Source organism: Lampetra fluviatilis, chromosome 30 (assembly GCF_964198595.1).
Source record: "Lampetra fluviatilis chromosome 30, kcLamFluv1.1, whole genome shotgun sequence".
NCBI lineage: Eukaryota > Metazoa > Chordata > Hyperoartia > Petromyzontiformes > Petromyzontidae > Lampetra > Lampetra fluviatilis.
The window spans coordinates 1,942,496-1,960,241 of record NC_136304.1 but is presented as its reverse complement, the minus strand read 5'-3'; the positions used below and the strand labels follow the sequence as shown (position 1 = coordinate 1,960,241).

The 17,746-nt window shown below is 41.8% G+C and overlaps 2 protein-coding genes across 4 annotated transcripts in view; one reads left to right on the top strand and one right to left on the bottom strand.

Moving 5' to 3' along the window:
• Window positions 1-8,391, bottom strand: part of LOC144943122 (uncharacterized) — a 42,856-nt gene extending 34,465 nt beyond the window's left edge. For all 3 annotated transcript variants that reach the window (XM_078870321.1, XM_078870318.1, XM_078870320.1), the window contains exons 1-3: window positions 7,838-8,391; window positions 2,594-2,642; window positions 1,555-1,665 (exon numbers count right to left, since the gene is read on the bottom strand). In XM_078870321.1, coding sequence (XP_078726447.1) covers window positions 1,555-1,665; window positions 2,594-2,599 — 117 coding nt within the window. In that variant the 5' untranslated portion in view covers window positions 2,600-2,642; window positions 7,838-8,391. The remainder of the gene's footprint in view (window positions 1-1,554; window positions 1,666-2,593; window positions 2,643-7,837) is intronic.
• Window positions 8,392-9,922: 1,531 nt separating this feature from the next.
• Window positions 9,923-16,585, top strand: GGPS1 (geranylgeranyl diphosphate synthase 1). Its single transcript, XM_078870317.1, has 6 exons — window positions 9,923-10,025; window positions 11,408-11,524; window positions 11,977-12,047; window positions 13,293-13,592; window positions 14,509-14,754; window positions 14,971-16,585. The coding sequence occupies exons 2-6, from the start codon at window positions 11,449-11,451 to the stop codon at window positions 15,193-15,195; spliced, it is 918 nt and encodes a 305-aa protein (XP_078726443.1). The 5' UTR covers window positions 9,923-10,025; window positions 11,408-11,448; the 3' UTR covers window positions 15,196-16,585.
• Window positions 16,586-17,746: the final 1,161 nt, after the last annotated feature.

The following is a 17,746-nucleotide window of genomic DNA, read 5'->3' as shown; positions in this document are numbered from 1 at the left end:
CTCACCAGAAGTTCACCATTTGGATGTGACATTTGGAATAAGATGATGTAAGTTTTACTCTTAGGTTTTTTCGGTAAAGTCACGTAGGTAAAAAATTAAATTAAAATTAATAAAAGTTAAATAAAAAATCACGACTTTTGCAGGCAACACAAGCTTCCGTCTTCAGGTGGAACCGTCACAGCACGATTGCTATATCAAGTAAAGAGAAATTGCAAGAGACCCGACCTTGTATATATACTGGTTGAGGGGGGAGGAGCCAGGGTAGGCCCCTGGATCGGAGCTTTTTTTATGGTAAGGTTGGTGCGGCTGAGGTTGCTACTTTTATTAATTTTATTTTTATTTTTTACCTACGTGACTTTACTGAAAAAACCTAAGAGTATGAATTCTTGCAGTCACGAAAGCTTCAAATCTAGATGGAAGTATATTCTGAATACCACAAACGTCATCCATAAATTATCTTCGTTCTCAAGTGAATGTAAATACATTTGTAACAACCGTCCGAAAGACATTTAACGAATGAATGTCTACATGTCCTCCAGATGTCTTCTTACATCATCAGTAAGGGAAGTGATTGCAATGGCTAACATTCTTTCAGAAAATATTTCCTGAATGACCAAAATACATCCAGAAGTAATCATCCACAAGATAACGGAAAGGGTTCAGAGAATCGTCATGTATCTATCGACCATATTTTAGAACGAAAGGAAGAATCAATAAGTTATATAACAAATTAACCAATTGTAAAAGCATTCAAATGGTACATCTTACTCAAATGCATTATGCAGAACAATCATTGGCCCCCTACTGCAAAAACTTGACAGGACCCTCTGAAATAAGAAGCGAGACTTTCCTGGGCAAACAAGCATTATATAACGTGTACGTTATTAAAGCGGTTAAAGAGACACCAAACAATGAACCAAAGAACACACACTTCATCATTTATATATGATACATAAATGCTGCTATATATCCAAGACAGCCTCAAACATTTTTTTAAAGCATGTTTGCTGCATTAGGATTATTTGGCCAATTCGTATTTAGGGAGTATTTTGCACATGGGAGGAAAGCAGAGCGCCTGGAGGAAATACACGCACACAAGGAGGACAACATGCACAAATCCACACAGATAGGTTCACAAGACCAGTTCATTCATCGCTCTAAGTGGTCGACCAACTGTGACCCACCAACCCTTGCCTCCAAAGCGTTAAGAATACAGCAGTGTGCCGCCTTCACTGTCATAGTATACTACATCTTTACGTCCATTTTTACTGTGTACTAGGACCGCGTAATACATATACAAAACTATAGAGGTTTTTGGGTTAGATAAATGTGTAGTTAAACCCGCAACCACAAGACACAGCCAATAAGCAAGGTTTGTCACGAAAACAGAACACACCAATTCGTTACTAATTCAGCACAACAGTGTGTTGGAGCGTAAACCAACAACAATTCCAATGAGAGTACGATGTTTCGCCGGTAATTACAACCAGCCTCATCAGACAGCCAGAGACAGCCAAATATTAAACCATTATATACAGAAATATATTGACTCACCTTCACTTTGACCAGCTTCTTTACACTTTTGATTTTGGCCTCGCAAAAGGCCCCCCGATACTTGGCACTCACATCTGTGCCGACCAGGAGGTAGGCAGGTTCATTCATTGTCTGTCACACAATAAGCAATGCACCACAAAGAAAATTAAAAGATCACACAAAACCAAACTTTTTGCTTTCAAAATCGTTTTTTATGCTCTTGCTCACAAAACTTGTTTCGTAAAATTACCAAAATGCCATTCCATGTTCACAATCTCGAATTAAGTGAACATGACGAGTGTCAATTTTAAGGCGCCATTTAAAACTGCACAGGAGCATGCTAAAGTGCTGGTCATTATGGAAATGTAACAATGGAAATATCAGTATTTTAAATATGTACTCATTTAGCGGAATTAAAATATATTAATCTCAGAAGCTTTTATTCCAGGAAGTATATATGTGTCATGTATTGATGCATAAAAAATGCATCTAAAATGTAGTGTGTATTTATGCAAATATTGTAAACATTATGTCTGTGTAAATACCATGCTGTTTAATAATTTTACAAAAAACAATAATCAACAGCCTTTTGTCAATCCACTGCTCGATGAAGGCCGCCCCATGCCTTCCCTCCTGCCACATGCCGAGCAACGTATGTATGTGTGTTCAACTTCTTTCGCACCTTACACAGCTAACCGTGATAATCGGAGGTGTGTGGGAAGGACAACTAAACACAAAAAGCATTTATCAAGAAATGAGTTTTCAATTTAGAGACATCCCACTCGTATATTAAGCCAATCATTTTGTTAACATAAAACCTGCAATCTATCAGGTCCTTTTTCCATTAAATTATTGAAAATGTACACCACTCATTTAGCTATAGTCCTTAGGTTGTGAGCATGTACAGTGGACACTTTCCCAACACTGCAATGCTGGTGGTGTTACCAGCATATCCTCTTGTTTACAAGGAATTTGCTGATTGGAACGACCCCTTTTGAACCAAGTGAAACTTGCATTAGGTGGGGAGAAGGTGACAAAGAGAGAAATGCATTTCATTTACCTTCATGTCTTTGTGCCTGAAGGTCAGTTCATTTAAATGTCTTCTTTTCCTTTATGCAAAAATAAAAAAAACGTGATTACAGACACACCTTATCATTCACTCTTACATTATCATGGCATAATAATTTTTCCAGGATCTCCCTTGCAATAGATAGTTGTTCTATTAGGTTTAATTATGATTCAGAGGGTTTTTTAATCTCTCTAAAAAAATAGTAAATATTTGTCATGTTACACACACAGTATGTAACACATTTGCCTAATGAAAACAAAGACTTGGTCAGAAGGAACAAAGGAAAATGGCAAAGTTGTACGTGTGTGCAAGTGTGCAGATGACTACAAGAATATGTCGCACACCATCTGCTGAGACCACACAACTCGTCACCCACAACGCTCAAATACACACACACACTATGTGGACAATGTGCTGCCTGGCGTGATGGCAACCAGGGCTAAAGGAAGGCGCAGACAGGCTGCACCCAATTCTCTCCATGCTCAGAATCCCCATCACAATTTTTAACAATGCTGTTCACAACCTCGGACAACTGCAGTGTCCCGTCCCCTGTTAAATACAACATTGCAGACGCAGCATAGCCTGAAATAATTCACAGCCCTTTGTCAATCCACTGCTAGATGAAGAACTCTCCGTCATCGGAGGTTACTTAGCCATACTTCACCATACTGGTCAGTGCAGGATGGTGAATGGGTGGGGCCAGAATTGGTTCAAATATAACTCGGTACTAATGTTAGCTGTGGCCAGGATTCAAACTTAGGCTACCGTGATCATAGCATAGTACACTACGCACTGTGCCATCACTCAGCATATCCTGTGCATTCAACATCGTAAAAGATAAAAAAAAATCAACTGTTGAGCTGATAATGCCTTCAAGGTCAACATTTTCTGCTCTCGGCTATTTAACGTGACACGGATTTTGTACTTGAACGAGCCATTGGCGTGCCACAAATGACTACATAACTGGCAGTGCTGTCTGGATGTTACAGGCAATAGCCAAAATAAGTACCATCAGGCAATTTAAACTTGTAATTTAAAAAGATGCTGCCTCTCAAAGAGCTCTTACCTACTTAAAATAAATTTACTCGAAACATCTACAAAAACAACTGATAAACATATGCTTTAAAATTGTCAATGCTCTCAACTCGAGAATTTCATTGACCATTTTTGTGTAGTGAATTTTCTCATTTATACAGGAAAGCCTCACTGAGACTCAATCATCTTTTATTCTTTGAGGTTCTTCTTTTGATCTTTGGCCTACTTATTCTTTAGTATGTTTTTACATGTGGCAGAAAACTCCAGCATCCACAGAAACAGCCACTTTTACAGGAAAACCACTTGATCATTCAAATTCCTTCAACATAAGTCGAGCTGTATCATCATCACTAAAATTGCTCCTAAATCCCCAAAGGAAGATCATGCCATTTTCTTCAAATAAAACTCCACTTTAATTGCCTACACCTATTACGGATATCAGAAACAACATCAACGAACAGAGTGCTTCATATAAATGGGTTTATGGATTGATTTTAAAACTTACATTCCAATCCCATAATCAGCACATCTTAAAATAAAATAAAAAATAGGGTTTTTATACAAAAACATTGTTTTCTCATTCCATTGCACATGGAAATAGTTTAAGCCGTAATTCTACAACTGCTTGGCTACTGCGACACTGCTTATAGATCAGCTACTAATGAAACACAAAACGGACTAACCCGCTTAAATAATTCTACTCTTCGATTTGCACTGGATGTACCATACAGGACCCACCATTGTGACCCCTACTTAAAATCCAATCTGACATCACGTGGTGCAAAAATAAATATACACTGGGCCCTGTTCATCCATAAAATCTTACTTTGCAAATAGGAACTATACTTCGCTAATTTATTAACCCCGTTGTCAAAGCCAAGAAACCTAAGACGTTCATTTATTTGCTTTTTAACCCCAAGAACAAGAAACGTTGACCAAACCTTTTCCAATACAGCACTAACGTTTTGGAACAACCTTGTTTCCTCCCTTAACATCGTAAATCTTCCTTTAAAATATATCCTGAAGGAGAAGATTAGTGCTGGATACGACTGCATTTGCAAATGTGATTTGTAACTTTTAACCTTTCTCATGTATCAACTCCCACTCACGACCAAAACCAGTATCGATAGTTAAATGTTGATGTGCAATTTTATTGCGGGGCTGTGTGTTGTCTTTGTGTGGTCTGGGACTGTTTTTGCTGTTGTTTTTCTGCCTTACCCAAACTTGGCAATTGTATGCAGGAACTTCTATCGCACCATACATAGCACCCGTGCTAAGCGGAGTTGCGGGATTGGTGTATTTATGCAATTTTAGCTTACATTATTTATTTTACGTGCTTATTTTTTTAGATGTACTTACCTTTCCTATACTTTGCAATACAATCGTTTTTGTGATTGTTTGTTGCTGTAACTTTCTGACCTGCCCTCCTGGACAAATGTGAATACGAGCTTCATAGCTCATCGGATTTTTCCAGGATAAATAAAAGAGTTTAGCACGTAGGCTTTCGCGACCAATATTATATTGATAATAAAGGTTTTTGGGTTAAATCGCGTAAATATAAACGTGCCGTAAGCCTCCACCACCCGATGATGCTGGATATAATTACCAGCAAAACGTCGTATTCAAATAGTAAATGTTGTGGATTTACTCTCCAACACACCGGTGGGCTGAAGTAGTAACTAATGGGCGCGTTGTTTACGTGACAACCCTTACTTGTTGTGTCGGGTGGTGGAGGGTTATGACACATTTATACTTACGCGATCTAAACCAAAACCCTTTTTTAATAATCAAAGATTCTGATTAGTATACTCTTTGGTTCTTTCGGTAAAGTCATGTAGGTATAAAATATGTTTTATTGCCAGCAACTACAATTGGGTACGACCAAATAGACTACAACCACAATATAATCTTAGTGAGCCATTATCAAGTAAAAGATAGATGATGGATGGGTCTCCACACGGGATACCTACAACCACGAACTACAAAAGCACATGTAACAAAAACAAGACGAACATTTTCTTTTGGCCGAATCATAGATTTATCCGACACATGTTCACTGCATACTAAAAGGCGACACGCGTTACGCAGCAGACGAATGAAAAGTGAGCACGGAAAAAGGGAGGATTCTAAATCCTGGATTACAAACGAGACGAGACTGAGAATAAAAAATCTGACTCACAATTTAAAGGGAAACATTTGCAATGGCTTCAAGTGCACTTGAGCAGGAGTCGTTGATACAACTGATACGTGGTGGAAGAGTGTTTTATACGGACTGTGCATTTACGATAATAACAATGCTTCGAAAAGCCACTATATGCACAGATACACCAAATTAAATATACAACATGCATGTTTTTTTTTTTATCAAGTGTTCCTGTGCCATTATGATCTATGCATGTGTTACCATAACATTGTGGGATGGTTATTTACCACCCAATATGCTCCTCCACACTGTTGTACAATGTGTGAAACACTATGCAAGTGAAACATTACACCAAACGCAGGCTGTATGTAGCATACTGCAGTAGGATTTATACTTTAGGAGATTCACACAATGTCTCGCGTTCACGTACACGTCATCCTATGTTTGGTATAGAAGCCCTGTTGGGTTAAACATTGACACTGTAAGGCACTAATGCTAAACATCGCTGAACAGACCGATGCACTCATGGTCACAATACACAGTATACTGTCCTGTGTATATTACAGTGCATACGATGTTGTAGTACTTGCTGCAATCTCATCATTAGCCATGCTCAATCCACTGCTGAATGAGGCCTTCCCGAGCCGGTGCCATATCCTGACGCTGCAACACGCTCCTAGTACTCGAGCAAGCAACCGATTACGACGTGTCAATATCTAAATATCTTTTAGCTTTTGTTTATTTTGTAATCAGACATTGCGTGTGCATGCTGCGTCTCATTCTAATACCACACGTGGCGCGTTGACCTGCATGCGTGTTCACTGCAGGGATAGATAGTATCGACCATATACAACTCCGGACTTGCGAAGCGTGCAAGATTATTGCGCGGGCGACACGCAGAATCTCAGAATCTCACGTATGAGGAACGTGTCTGAACGTAGAGACACACACACACAGGTGGCCATTGTATCTGTGTGGAGGTTTCGATCGTGAACCGGCACTTGTGTGTACGGCCTCATCCTTCTCCTCCAAACCTCTCACGTTCTCTCTCCTCCAAACACACGTGGCGGCTTAGCGTCCACCGAATGCTCTCAAAGTGAACGAGTGCTGAGACTCGGCAAGGCTTTTTCCCGTGTAAATAAAGGAACGTTATTACCCTTCTTATTACTAATACTACTAATACACGGCACTGTACACAGTACTTGCATTCACCACGTCCTTCCACCGACGTCTTGTGTCCAAAGCAAGCAGCGCACAACTGCTACGAAACGACCAAGATGGATGGATGGATACACCGTAATCATCTTGATTTTTTTTTCTTTTAAAAAATACTTTAAATAATACCGTAGTGGTAGCAGGAGCAGCAACGGAGCAGCAATAAAAGAAAGATGAACATGCGATCACCTGAAATCCTTGACGATAAATCCCACAGCGATGCCAAACCACAGCGGAACAAACAATAACATCGACAAATCCGAAACATAGCCAACATCATCGGCCACGATCAATCAATCCACTGCTGGATGAGGTCACAGCGTTGCAACACAAAAGACCAACAATGCATGCTCATAGCAAAACCACTGCAAGGCAGATTTAATTATGAATGGATAGGGAGGTGATGAGGACACAGAGATGAACGCACATGTTATAAACTATCATAGCATTAAAGACATGTAACAGCAATGCAATTATTTTTAAAAATGAGGAATCAGTGATGAATGAATGGGGTAGTGTGCTGGTTTATGCATGGTGATGTAAGGTATAACATAACACGATATAATATTCATGGTTCTTTCGGTAAAGTCACGTAGAAGGGAAATAATAAAAATATAACGTAATAAAATACTATTATTTCGATTCTACGTGACTTTACCGAAAGAACCAAGAAGATGAATTCCTGCAGTCACGAAACATACCACGATATTTTAAACTATAATAGCAACACGAAAATAACACATTGCAATGATAATTTGTAACAATGAATGGGTGGTGATGATATTTATGAATCAACGAGTGAGTGTCTCGTGTGGGGTGACACATGTAGCAGTAATAATTACCCGTGGTCAGGCCATCCACTTCCCTGGCTCCATGCATACGGAGTGAACTTATCAGCGCTTAAAGAACGTCACAACACGTTTTAATCGTGTTGTTATTAATATAAATAATTACATCGTTGTAACTAACGGGGGCGAACGACTCCTGCAAACGCTGCCGATTTAGAATAATCGCCGTTTAAAACTGAACCGATGACCATAACAAGGGAATTAAAACAATAAAAACTACGACTGATTGCGAGCAAAAACAAACAAAAATGTTCAACAAATTTCAGTCGAAACCGCTTCGTGGGCTGCGATTATTTAATTATTTACCGACCACCACCAGCAGCAGCAGCAGCGGGCTGCAACAATCGCGTTCGATTATGACTATTGCTAGTGTATTGGCTTTCTTTGCACAACGTCGCCTTCGTAAATAAAACAACCCCCCCCCGCCACACGAAGCAAAGTCGTCAACACGCAAAACGTTAAAGCGGAGCGAGCGAGAGAGGGAGAGAGGGAGCCGAGTGGCAACACAGAAGGCGGGAGGGGAGGCCGCGGGGCCACGGCGGCTCCCAGTAACTAACAACGGCGTGATGACAACACCACGCGCGTGACGTCACCCCCAGACCACGCCCCTATGCCCCCAGACCACGCCCCTCTGCCCCCAGACCACGCCCCTCCGCCCACAGACCACGCCCCTTCGCCCCCAGACCACACCCCTCTGCCCCAGACCACGCCCCTTTACCACCCGCCCAGCCCCTACTACCCCCACCAAGCCACGCCCACCCCACCTTACGCCGCCGCCACTTCCTGGTGGAGCCCCGCCCGCCACGTGACCGCTCGCCGGAAGCCGGCGCCGCCATCTTGGGTAAGGCTAACAAAACTAACAGTACTGTGCTGACAACACTGTATATATAAGTACTGTGCTGATATAAAGTACTGCATTGACAGTACTGTATTGGGATACGGTACTGTGTTGAAAGCACACAGTTCATCACATACAGTATCACCACACCGTGCATGCTTGTGGCTTTAAAGGGAGGGGGCATATTGAGGATACAGTCATGGGCGACGTTTCGGGCAATGATTCCTCAGGACATACACGTGGCTCATTTCCAGAAATTTCGTTTATTTCCCCTCATTAGGCTTTAAACGTGTAACTTCCATTCGTGCGAATTAAAACCAACCTCTACACGATCGGGAAAAAAATTCACTTTTTTTTTGTCATGCCCCAAAATATTTATCGCATGTATAGTGGTCGTCAACTCCCCACAAACTTCTACGTGACGACTTTGTATTGACTGGTATTTCAGGCCACGAGGGGCGTTGTTGAGGAGCGCGATAAGTGTTTATTATTACTTACACGCTTTTATTTAACTCACTCTGTTGTTGCTGTCGTATCTTCAAAATTTGAAACTCAAAAAGAAAAATAATCCGCAGTGAGTTTGAACATCGCCGAGTGGTCTGAAGCGGGGTGGTGTTGGGTGGTGGTGGTGGTGGTGGATGGTTGTTGATGGGCGGTGGTGTTGGTTGGTGGTTGTTGATGGTGGGTGGTTGATATGTGGTGGTATTGGTTGGTGGTGGGTGATGGTGGTGATGGTTGTTGATGGGTGGTGGTGTTGGTTGGTGGTGATGGGTGGTGGTGGTGTTGTTGGTGGTGTTAGTGGGTGGTGGAGGTGATGATGGGTGGTGATGGGTGTTGGTGGGTACAAGAGGTGTCGTCTCGCGCAACGGGGAACCCCGCGTGAACGTATGCGACTTAATAACGCCGTAGCTAACGCACACACACACACACCCCATGGAGCTCTAGAAAACGTCCGTCGGTAACATTGTAACTGGCGGCGATGTCTTCCGGAGGAGGAATAAGAAGAACCTCCCCGGAGTCAACAACAACAACAACCCCCCGGTAGCCGCTAGAGGGTTGTTGCTGTTTTGTTGTTCCGGTGTTCGCGTTGCATTTCCCAACACGCATAAGCAGCTCGGCCACCCTCATTGGTGCAAATTTATTTTGCCGGACGCACCACGTGGCCGGCTCTGGTCCAATCGGAGTCGCGGGCAGGGGATGGGGGGAGGGTGGCCTCTGCCTATGCGTTGTATGAAATTCGGTGCCGGTATTGTGAATGGACTCGTTGCCGACAGTCGCGATTTGTTGAGACGATCTCAGTTGTTGTTGTTGTTCACAAGGCGGGAGGACGCGGTCGTTCGGGGGGTAAGGTCATTTATAAACGTCCCTTTACCCGGCTGAGGTGGTGTAGTGGGTGGTGGTCTGGGTTGCGGCGTGATAAGAGCGAATGTCTTGGAGGTGTATGCGGTGCGATGTCGCTCGTCACAAGCAGGCAGAAATAACCAAGCCGGTTTTTGTTTTCGGATTCGGTAAATTAAAAAAAATCAACGTTTAATAAGTACTCTCGGGTTTTTTCGGTAAAAAAAATTATTCCAATAAAATAAAATGACAATAAATGAAAATGACTAAATTAAATCACGACCTACGTGACTTTTTCCGAAAAAACCTAAGGGTATGAATCCTTGCAGTCACGAAAGCTTCAAATCTAGTTTAATAAGTAGCTGTCACGAGGCAGTCACGACCAAACTAAATGCAACAATAAGAAAATACTTTGACAATTTGCCGGAAAGGGTAAAGTCTATTCTTACTTTGTGTATCACTTTGATACGGGTAAAAAGGGTCCCATAGATATGCTCACTGGTCAATGCGGGTTTGTTGGTGGTCGGTTGCATCGTGCCGCATTGGACATTTTGATAGCCAGGACCTGGAGTCAAACTTAGGTGGCTATCCTCATTGGGAAGTGTACTGTTATTGCATCACTGCTCTCGCTGTTATTGTGCTGTATTCATAGGTATATTATTCCAGGAAAAGTTGAATGGTTTAACCTCAATACTTTTGAATATGAATTGCTTAAAGTTCACGTAAACTAAAAACTGTCATGTGCTCAGATGTTCAATTCATGCTGCCTTCTTTGTTCTGTTCTAGATTTGAAGCTTTCGTGACTGCAAGGATTCATACTCTTAGGTTTTTCGGTAAAGTCACGCAGGTAAAAAATAAATAATATTAGAAATAAAATCATTATTATGACTTTACCGAAAAACCTAAGAGTATGAATTCTTTGTTCTGGTTTCTGGATGCTGACGTTCAGTTGAGGCATCAACTTGCCACTGATCTTAACCGTGGCCATGAATCGAACTCGTGTAGGGCATTATTTAGTGGTGGTCAGTGATTTTATTAAGTCTTGAGTACAATCTGTATATTCATAATAAAGGTTTTTGGTTTAGATCGCGTAAGTATAAATGCGTCGTAACCCTCCACCCGACAGCCAGTAATGTTTGTCACATAAACAACGCCCCAATTATAAAGTTGGCATCAGCGCAAATGGGGTGGGATGATGTATAACAAAGATGTGAAAAAGGGACCTGACAAAGTGGGTTTAGAGGTTTGAATAGTGCTCAGTGCTGGTTAACTATTTCATTAGTTTAGGTGGTAGGACTGGAATATGTTTTACAATGGTTTACTCCTCACCTGTAAACAAGTACTGTTATTCTTGCGTTTTATTTGCTTTGAACCTTTCGTACTTACAGTACTTGCAGTTGGGACACAACTAAATCTCTGACGTGACAGCATGGCGGAGAGCGTAAAGGAAGATCAAACAGAGAGAATCCTCATGGAGCCGTACAACTACTTGCTTCAATTGCCAGGTTGGTCCTGAAGGCATTGCTGGGTTTCACGTTAACAAATCTGGCAATGCATAGTCAGACTATGGCAAACCAGTGAACTGGTAATGGAGAGAGGAAGGGCTCATTTAATGTCACTGTGAGTAAAGTTGAGTTGGCAATGTTATTTCTCACATGGAGGAGAAAGTTTAAGTTGCCACACTTGAATAATGAAACTCACAGTTCTACTGTGCAGCAGCTGTAGGATTTGGCGGAGGGTATAACGCATTGAAATGGTGCAGTATCATCACCCTCTTTGGCCATGATTACATCTTGATCTTGAATGTAAATGTACAGCCATGTATTAGTCCACTGCTGGATGAGTGCCATATGGATTGTTGGGGTTTATTGACCATATAATAATACTGTTACAATTACTGTCTTGTACTGTCAACGAATGTTGGCATGGGATTGTACAATGTGCTGCATTTATACAGGTGCGCAAATAAGGACCAAGCTCTCAAAGGCTTTCAACTATTGGCTACACATCCCTGAAGACAAATTACAGGTGGAAAATGTCACCACGGAAACATACCTATCAGTCTTAAAAATTATTAGTCTAAAGTCCATGTATGTATTGATACAGCTGGTAGGCAGACACATCAATTAAGAGTTAAATAACCACAGTATGATAGTCGTTTGTCATACAGCCCTATATAAATGCAGGATGAAGGCCTCCCCAAGTCTTTTTTCTCAAGGGGATGTTTCACCATACTGTGCCATGTTGGTCAGTATGGGTTGGTGAAGGTGGTATCTAGGACTAGGGCCAGTTAGCTATCACTCACCACTAATATCAGCCGGGGCCGGGAATAAAACTGATTGCTGGGTTCATAGCACAGTTTGCTAACTCTTATGCCACTGCTCCACCCCACTGATAATCCTTACACCACCACCATTCTATTACTATATTGCATTCTCAATGCATTTTTGTATTTCATTCTATTCGCTATCAGTTTGGCAAACATTGTCTACTAAACATGTAAAGATACATCAATTCCGCAATTGACATTGGTTCTTACGCTCCAAATAAATGTTTTAAATCATGGGCTTAAGAGTTGATTATTCAGGATTTATGCAAATGTGTGCTAATATACATTGAGAATAATGGTATCTACAAGACAATGAGCAAATCATATGGCACAAAATACAGACAGCACAAATAAAAACACGTACGGGATAAACTGAACAAACAAGACAACATGAGATAATTTACGGGGTAGACGGTACAAATGCGAAAGCAGAACATACAATTCTAGATTTGAAGCTTTCGTGACTGCAAGGATTCATACTCTTAGGTTTAATGTATTTTATTTATATTATTACTTTTATTAATTTTATTTTTTTACCTACGTGACTTTACCGAAAAAACCTGAGAGTATGAATCCTTGCAGTCACGAAAGCTCGAATATAGACACGAGCCACGCAGTACAAGTGAGATTGTAACTGTATATTGTGACAATTCATCTGATCCCTCGAGGGGTGAATATTTACACAGCTCCGTGATTTGTTTTCGGGTTGTGTACCGCGTGTTGTTCGACACGATGTCTCACATTTGGCTGCACATGCTGGGAGCATCTTCAGGAACTGAATTCAAAACATCGGACATCGTGCCAAACAACGCATGCGGTACAAACTGAAAATACATCACAGAGCCATACAGCACATCCTCAAAAATCCACAGTGAATCTTTACATGTCCGCTGTTATAACATATTTTTGCGTGCGTCCATGTTCACGTCGCCCATCCGCCGCAGATTATAATGGAGGTGACGCAAATGCTGCACAATGCGAGTCTGTTGGTGGACGACATCGAGGACAACTCGAAGCTGCGGCGTGGCCTGCCCGTGGCGCACAGCATCTACGGCATTCCCTCTGTCATCAACTCCGCCAACTACGTTTACTTCCTCGGCCTGGAGAAGGTGCTGACGCTCGGCCACGCTGACGCCGTCGCCCTGTTCACCAACCAGCTGCTGGAGCTGCACCGCGGCCAGGGCATGGACATCTACTGGCGTGACTCTTACACCTGCCCCAGCGAGGAGGACTACATACGCATGGTGAAGTTGCCTTGGGCATCACACTCACGCCTGTGTAGCATGGCTTGTGTTTCTGTGTCTTCCAGTTGTTATTTTACGGTACAAGAATTGTCTTTTTACGTAGGAATACAAACCTTCCCCCACCGACCAAAAATAATTAACTTCTTATACAATTTGGATCACCATAGCATCTTAATGCAAGTCAATCACAAGATGCTGCGCACAAACTGAACATTTATATCGTAGAGAGAAAGTCATAGGCAAATATAAAAAGGAAGATCGAGAGGACTTCAAAGTTCAAGTTCAAAGTTCATTTATTAGGTATAGCCCTGTGAGCCATTTGGCTCTTGAATCGGGTGCAACCGCAACAAACAAAAAACATGAACAAGAAAACATCTTAAAGTGACTATGTGCAAACAGAAAATCCAGGAAAAGACAGCAAAATATTGCAGAAAATCACCATACACCAACCCTGTGCAAATATCCCAGTGGGATGCAAGTCAAACAACAACAACCACAAGACAACTTACATTAAGGCCATCAGTCTAACTCTGTACTACAACAAACAAACATGGCCAAACCAAAAAACTTTTCGAAAATCACCAACCAGAGAGAATCGACAGCATGTCTTTAGTATTATGTAGATATATAGGATCTGCATCCTGGATTGTCCATTGTTAGACATTTGTTATTATGTATCATTAACACTTATTGGGGTGATGTCACTAGAATGCCATAATGGCGTGCTTTCCTATATTTTATTATATTTATTTTTCTCATTAACAAAAGTTAAAACTCGTGTTTGACATCCTTGCTTTGTATCCACAGAATAAGAGCTGATATTTTTTTTGCCGCATCTTCCTTTTAGAAGAGTGCCGTGATAAGAGCATTAGTGCAGGTTGCCTGACATGCTGAACGCGTTTCTCTGTCCTGGTAGGTTCTGCGTAAGACGGGCGGTCTGTTTGGACTTGCGGTGGGGCTTATGCAGCTGTTCAGCGAGAACAAAGCCAACCTGCGGCCAATACTTGACACGCTGGGGATGCTCTTCCAAATTCGGGATGACTACGCCAACCTGCGCTCGCAAAAGTACATGGAGAACAAAAGTTACTGCGAGGACCTGACTGAGGGAAAGTTTTCATTTCCGCTCATCCACGCCATACAATCGGAGCCTAATTGCACACAGGTAATTGAGGGTCTTACTTGTGTCTCTTTGGAAACATTTCTAAAATATTGAATTTAATAGATGGAAAATGTCCAAATTGAAACGTTGGATGTGTACTCGCCATGTACCTTCATGAGCTACTAGTTTTTCTGCTTGCATCTCCCATCTTGACGGTTAGTCTTCATACTTTTTCAGCCTTCACAAACCTGAACCTGCAATTGTCTCCGTCACCGACAGGTGCTGAGCATCTTGCGAAAGCGGACAGAAGACATCGACGTCAAGCGGTACTGCGTCGAGCATCTGGAACGCTTGGGCTCCTTCGAGTACACGAGGCAGACTTTGTTGCAACTGGAGAAGCAAGCGTACAAGCAGATTGCCGAGCTGGGCGGGAATCCACTCCTGGAGGCGCTGGTCAAACACCTTGCGGAGATTTTCCAGCAGGAACCAAATGCACAGGAGTAGGGAACGCTGCACTAACCCCTTGGTACTGTACATTCAGTGCATGTGGTGTTCGCGTCCATTCTCGAGGCGCAAGGCTTTCGCGGAAGAAGCAGCACTGTGCGAGCTATTGCAGTAGTACACGCAATCGTGCGGAATGCACTTGGACAGAACACGGATGGAGGGTAACGTTATTCGAATGCCAGTGGTGTTTCTGCCCTTTGGTGCTCTGACCATGCTCTTGTTTAGTACTTCAGGGCATTGTATGAGTGGATGTTTTTGAAATAATAAATGTAAGTTGAAAAAGTAGAGGCGCACAATTGACAATGCAATCGACTAAATGATGAATACAATTCCAACCTGTTAATTCATTGCTGCATGCAGGTAAACCCACACCACATCAATCATGGGGTTTGTTTGGCGAGACTTTGCTATGCTGGTCAGTCGCTTGATGAAGAGGAAGCCTAGGACTAGTTACAAAAATAACTGATCGTAGCCAAGGCTGGGAATTGAAAATGGGTTCACAGGTTCATAGTGCAACGCCACAAACTGCGGCGCTGCCACTCCACACGTCGATACAATTATTGAGCAAAATCAATTTTAATGTAATGGTGACACGGAAGCCAAATGTTAATTGCACCCTTCATCAGTCTTACATTAAGAGGAAGTGCAGCAAATTTCCTTAATATCCATCTTGTATGAGTAGACGTAATTGCAAAACGGGAACAGAAGGGTAGTCTCACCATTCTAAAAGATAAAACGTAACATCTAAAGAAGAACACTGCATTATTTTGCATGGGGTGTATGATATATCAGATTGTCGCGACTGATTTTATACACACGCAGGATGCTTGCATTTGCCAGACTTTAATTAGCATTTGTCTGAGTTGACACATACTAATATGAGATTCACCATTGCCTGGAGAAGTCTCATAAAACCACTTAAGTCTGCTGTTGCCAGAACTAGTTCCTAAACGTTGCTGATGAAAACATACCCCAGTTTGATGCAGTACGCCTCATTTTCAAGTGAAAGGGAAAGAGTTGGTACACTCGTAAATGTAACACTTACATAAATAAGTGTTAAGTGTACACCTTGTGTGCAAATTATGAAAACGCACAGGCGTTTGTGATTCAGTCAATACCGCAACAATTACATTTGGAATTTTTTACAATTGTTTACACTGAAAAATGTATGGTTTAGCTTTGCAATATTTCATTTAATTACGTTTTAGTGTTGGAGTGTAATGGTGTACTTGTGCAACTTTTCTACACAGAACACGACTTTTTTGTATTGAATGCCAAACAGTTAAATAAACGCTTTGAAATACAACGTGATAAATGCAATGTACACAAATGTTCGTGATTTTGTTTTCACTTGTGTATCTTTGTTTGCAAATAAAGCCTCATTGCATTGTGTGTACCCTTTGGAATGACCTGTATGGATATTTAAAGTTATTGGAAGCATTTTCACATCTTTCTTCGGTTATAAGTTATTTTATGGAATTGTTTATTTTCAATGCGTCTGTTGTATGGAGGTAATTTGATTCTCAGCCATGCCTAACCTCAATGATTAATGGTTTCTGAATCGGCTCTGCCCCCCTCTACCAACCCACACCCTTCAGTGTGGTGAAGTATGGTCAAACAACCGCATCTAGGAGTGTTATAATACTTATGTACACGTTTAATTGGTTTGCATGACTCCTGCAAACACAAGAGGTGTTACATTTATGTACGGGCAGTCCTCAGTTTACGAATTCGTTCCTGAGACCCGTTAGGAAGTCTATCGTTCGTAAGTAGAAGACTGCTTGCACGTTGGACTTCTTTCGCACCGTACGTGCTAATCGGATGTGTGGGAAACATAAATGTTAATATAACATACCTGTCAACTCATACGGTGTACCCGTATTGTACAGGGAAATTGAGTTTACGGGCAAAAAATGTCTTTGTGTTTCTCCCTTGTGATGGGACTTTGTCGGGTTAACTTTGAGATTTTAAAAGGGCATGGGGTGACCAATAAGGTCTGAATTGGTCTGTAATTAGGCACTGCTAAGGGGTTGACAGGTATGCCTTGTACATGCTGATCTCGGATATTTAGACTAAACACGAATTTATACACCAACAAACGATAGCTCGGCGAAGAGGCCAAAAAACAAATGTTCAAACTCGTGGGTGACCTTGATTCTAAACGCGAAGGGGAAAATCCGAATGACCCGGCGAAAAATCCACGGGGAGATGAGACGTGCAAAATGACACATGTTCACTTTAAGATGTTTTCTTGTTCATGTTTTTGTCTTTTGTTTGTTGTTACGGTTGCACCCGATTCAAGAGCCGAATGGCTCACAGGGCAATACAAAATAAATGAAAAACTGAAAACTGACAAAATAATTTAGGGATCAAACCCACGACCTCTTGCAATCCCGGCGAGGTAGTTGACATCTCATCGCGGGCACCCCCAGTGGCAGCTTTTGGGTAACAAAATAAAACAAAAATGTGACCCGGCACCAGGGCCTGCAATAGTTATTTGAACTTCTTTCGCGCCGTACGTAGCCAACTTGCAATAATCGGGACAACAAAC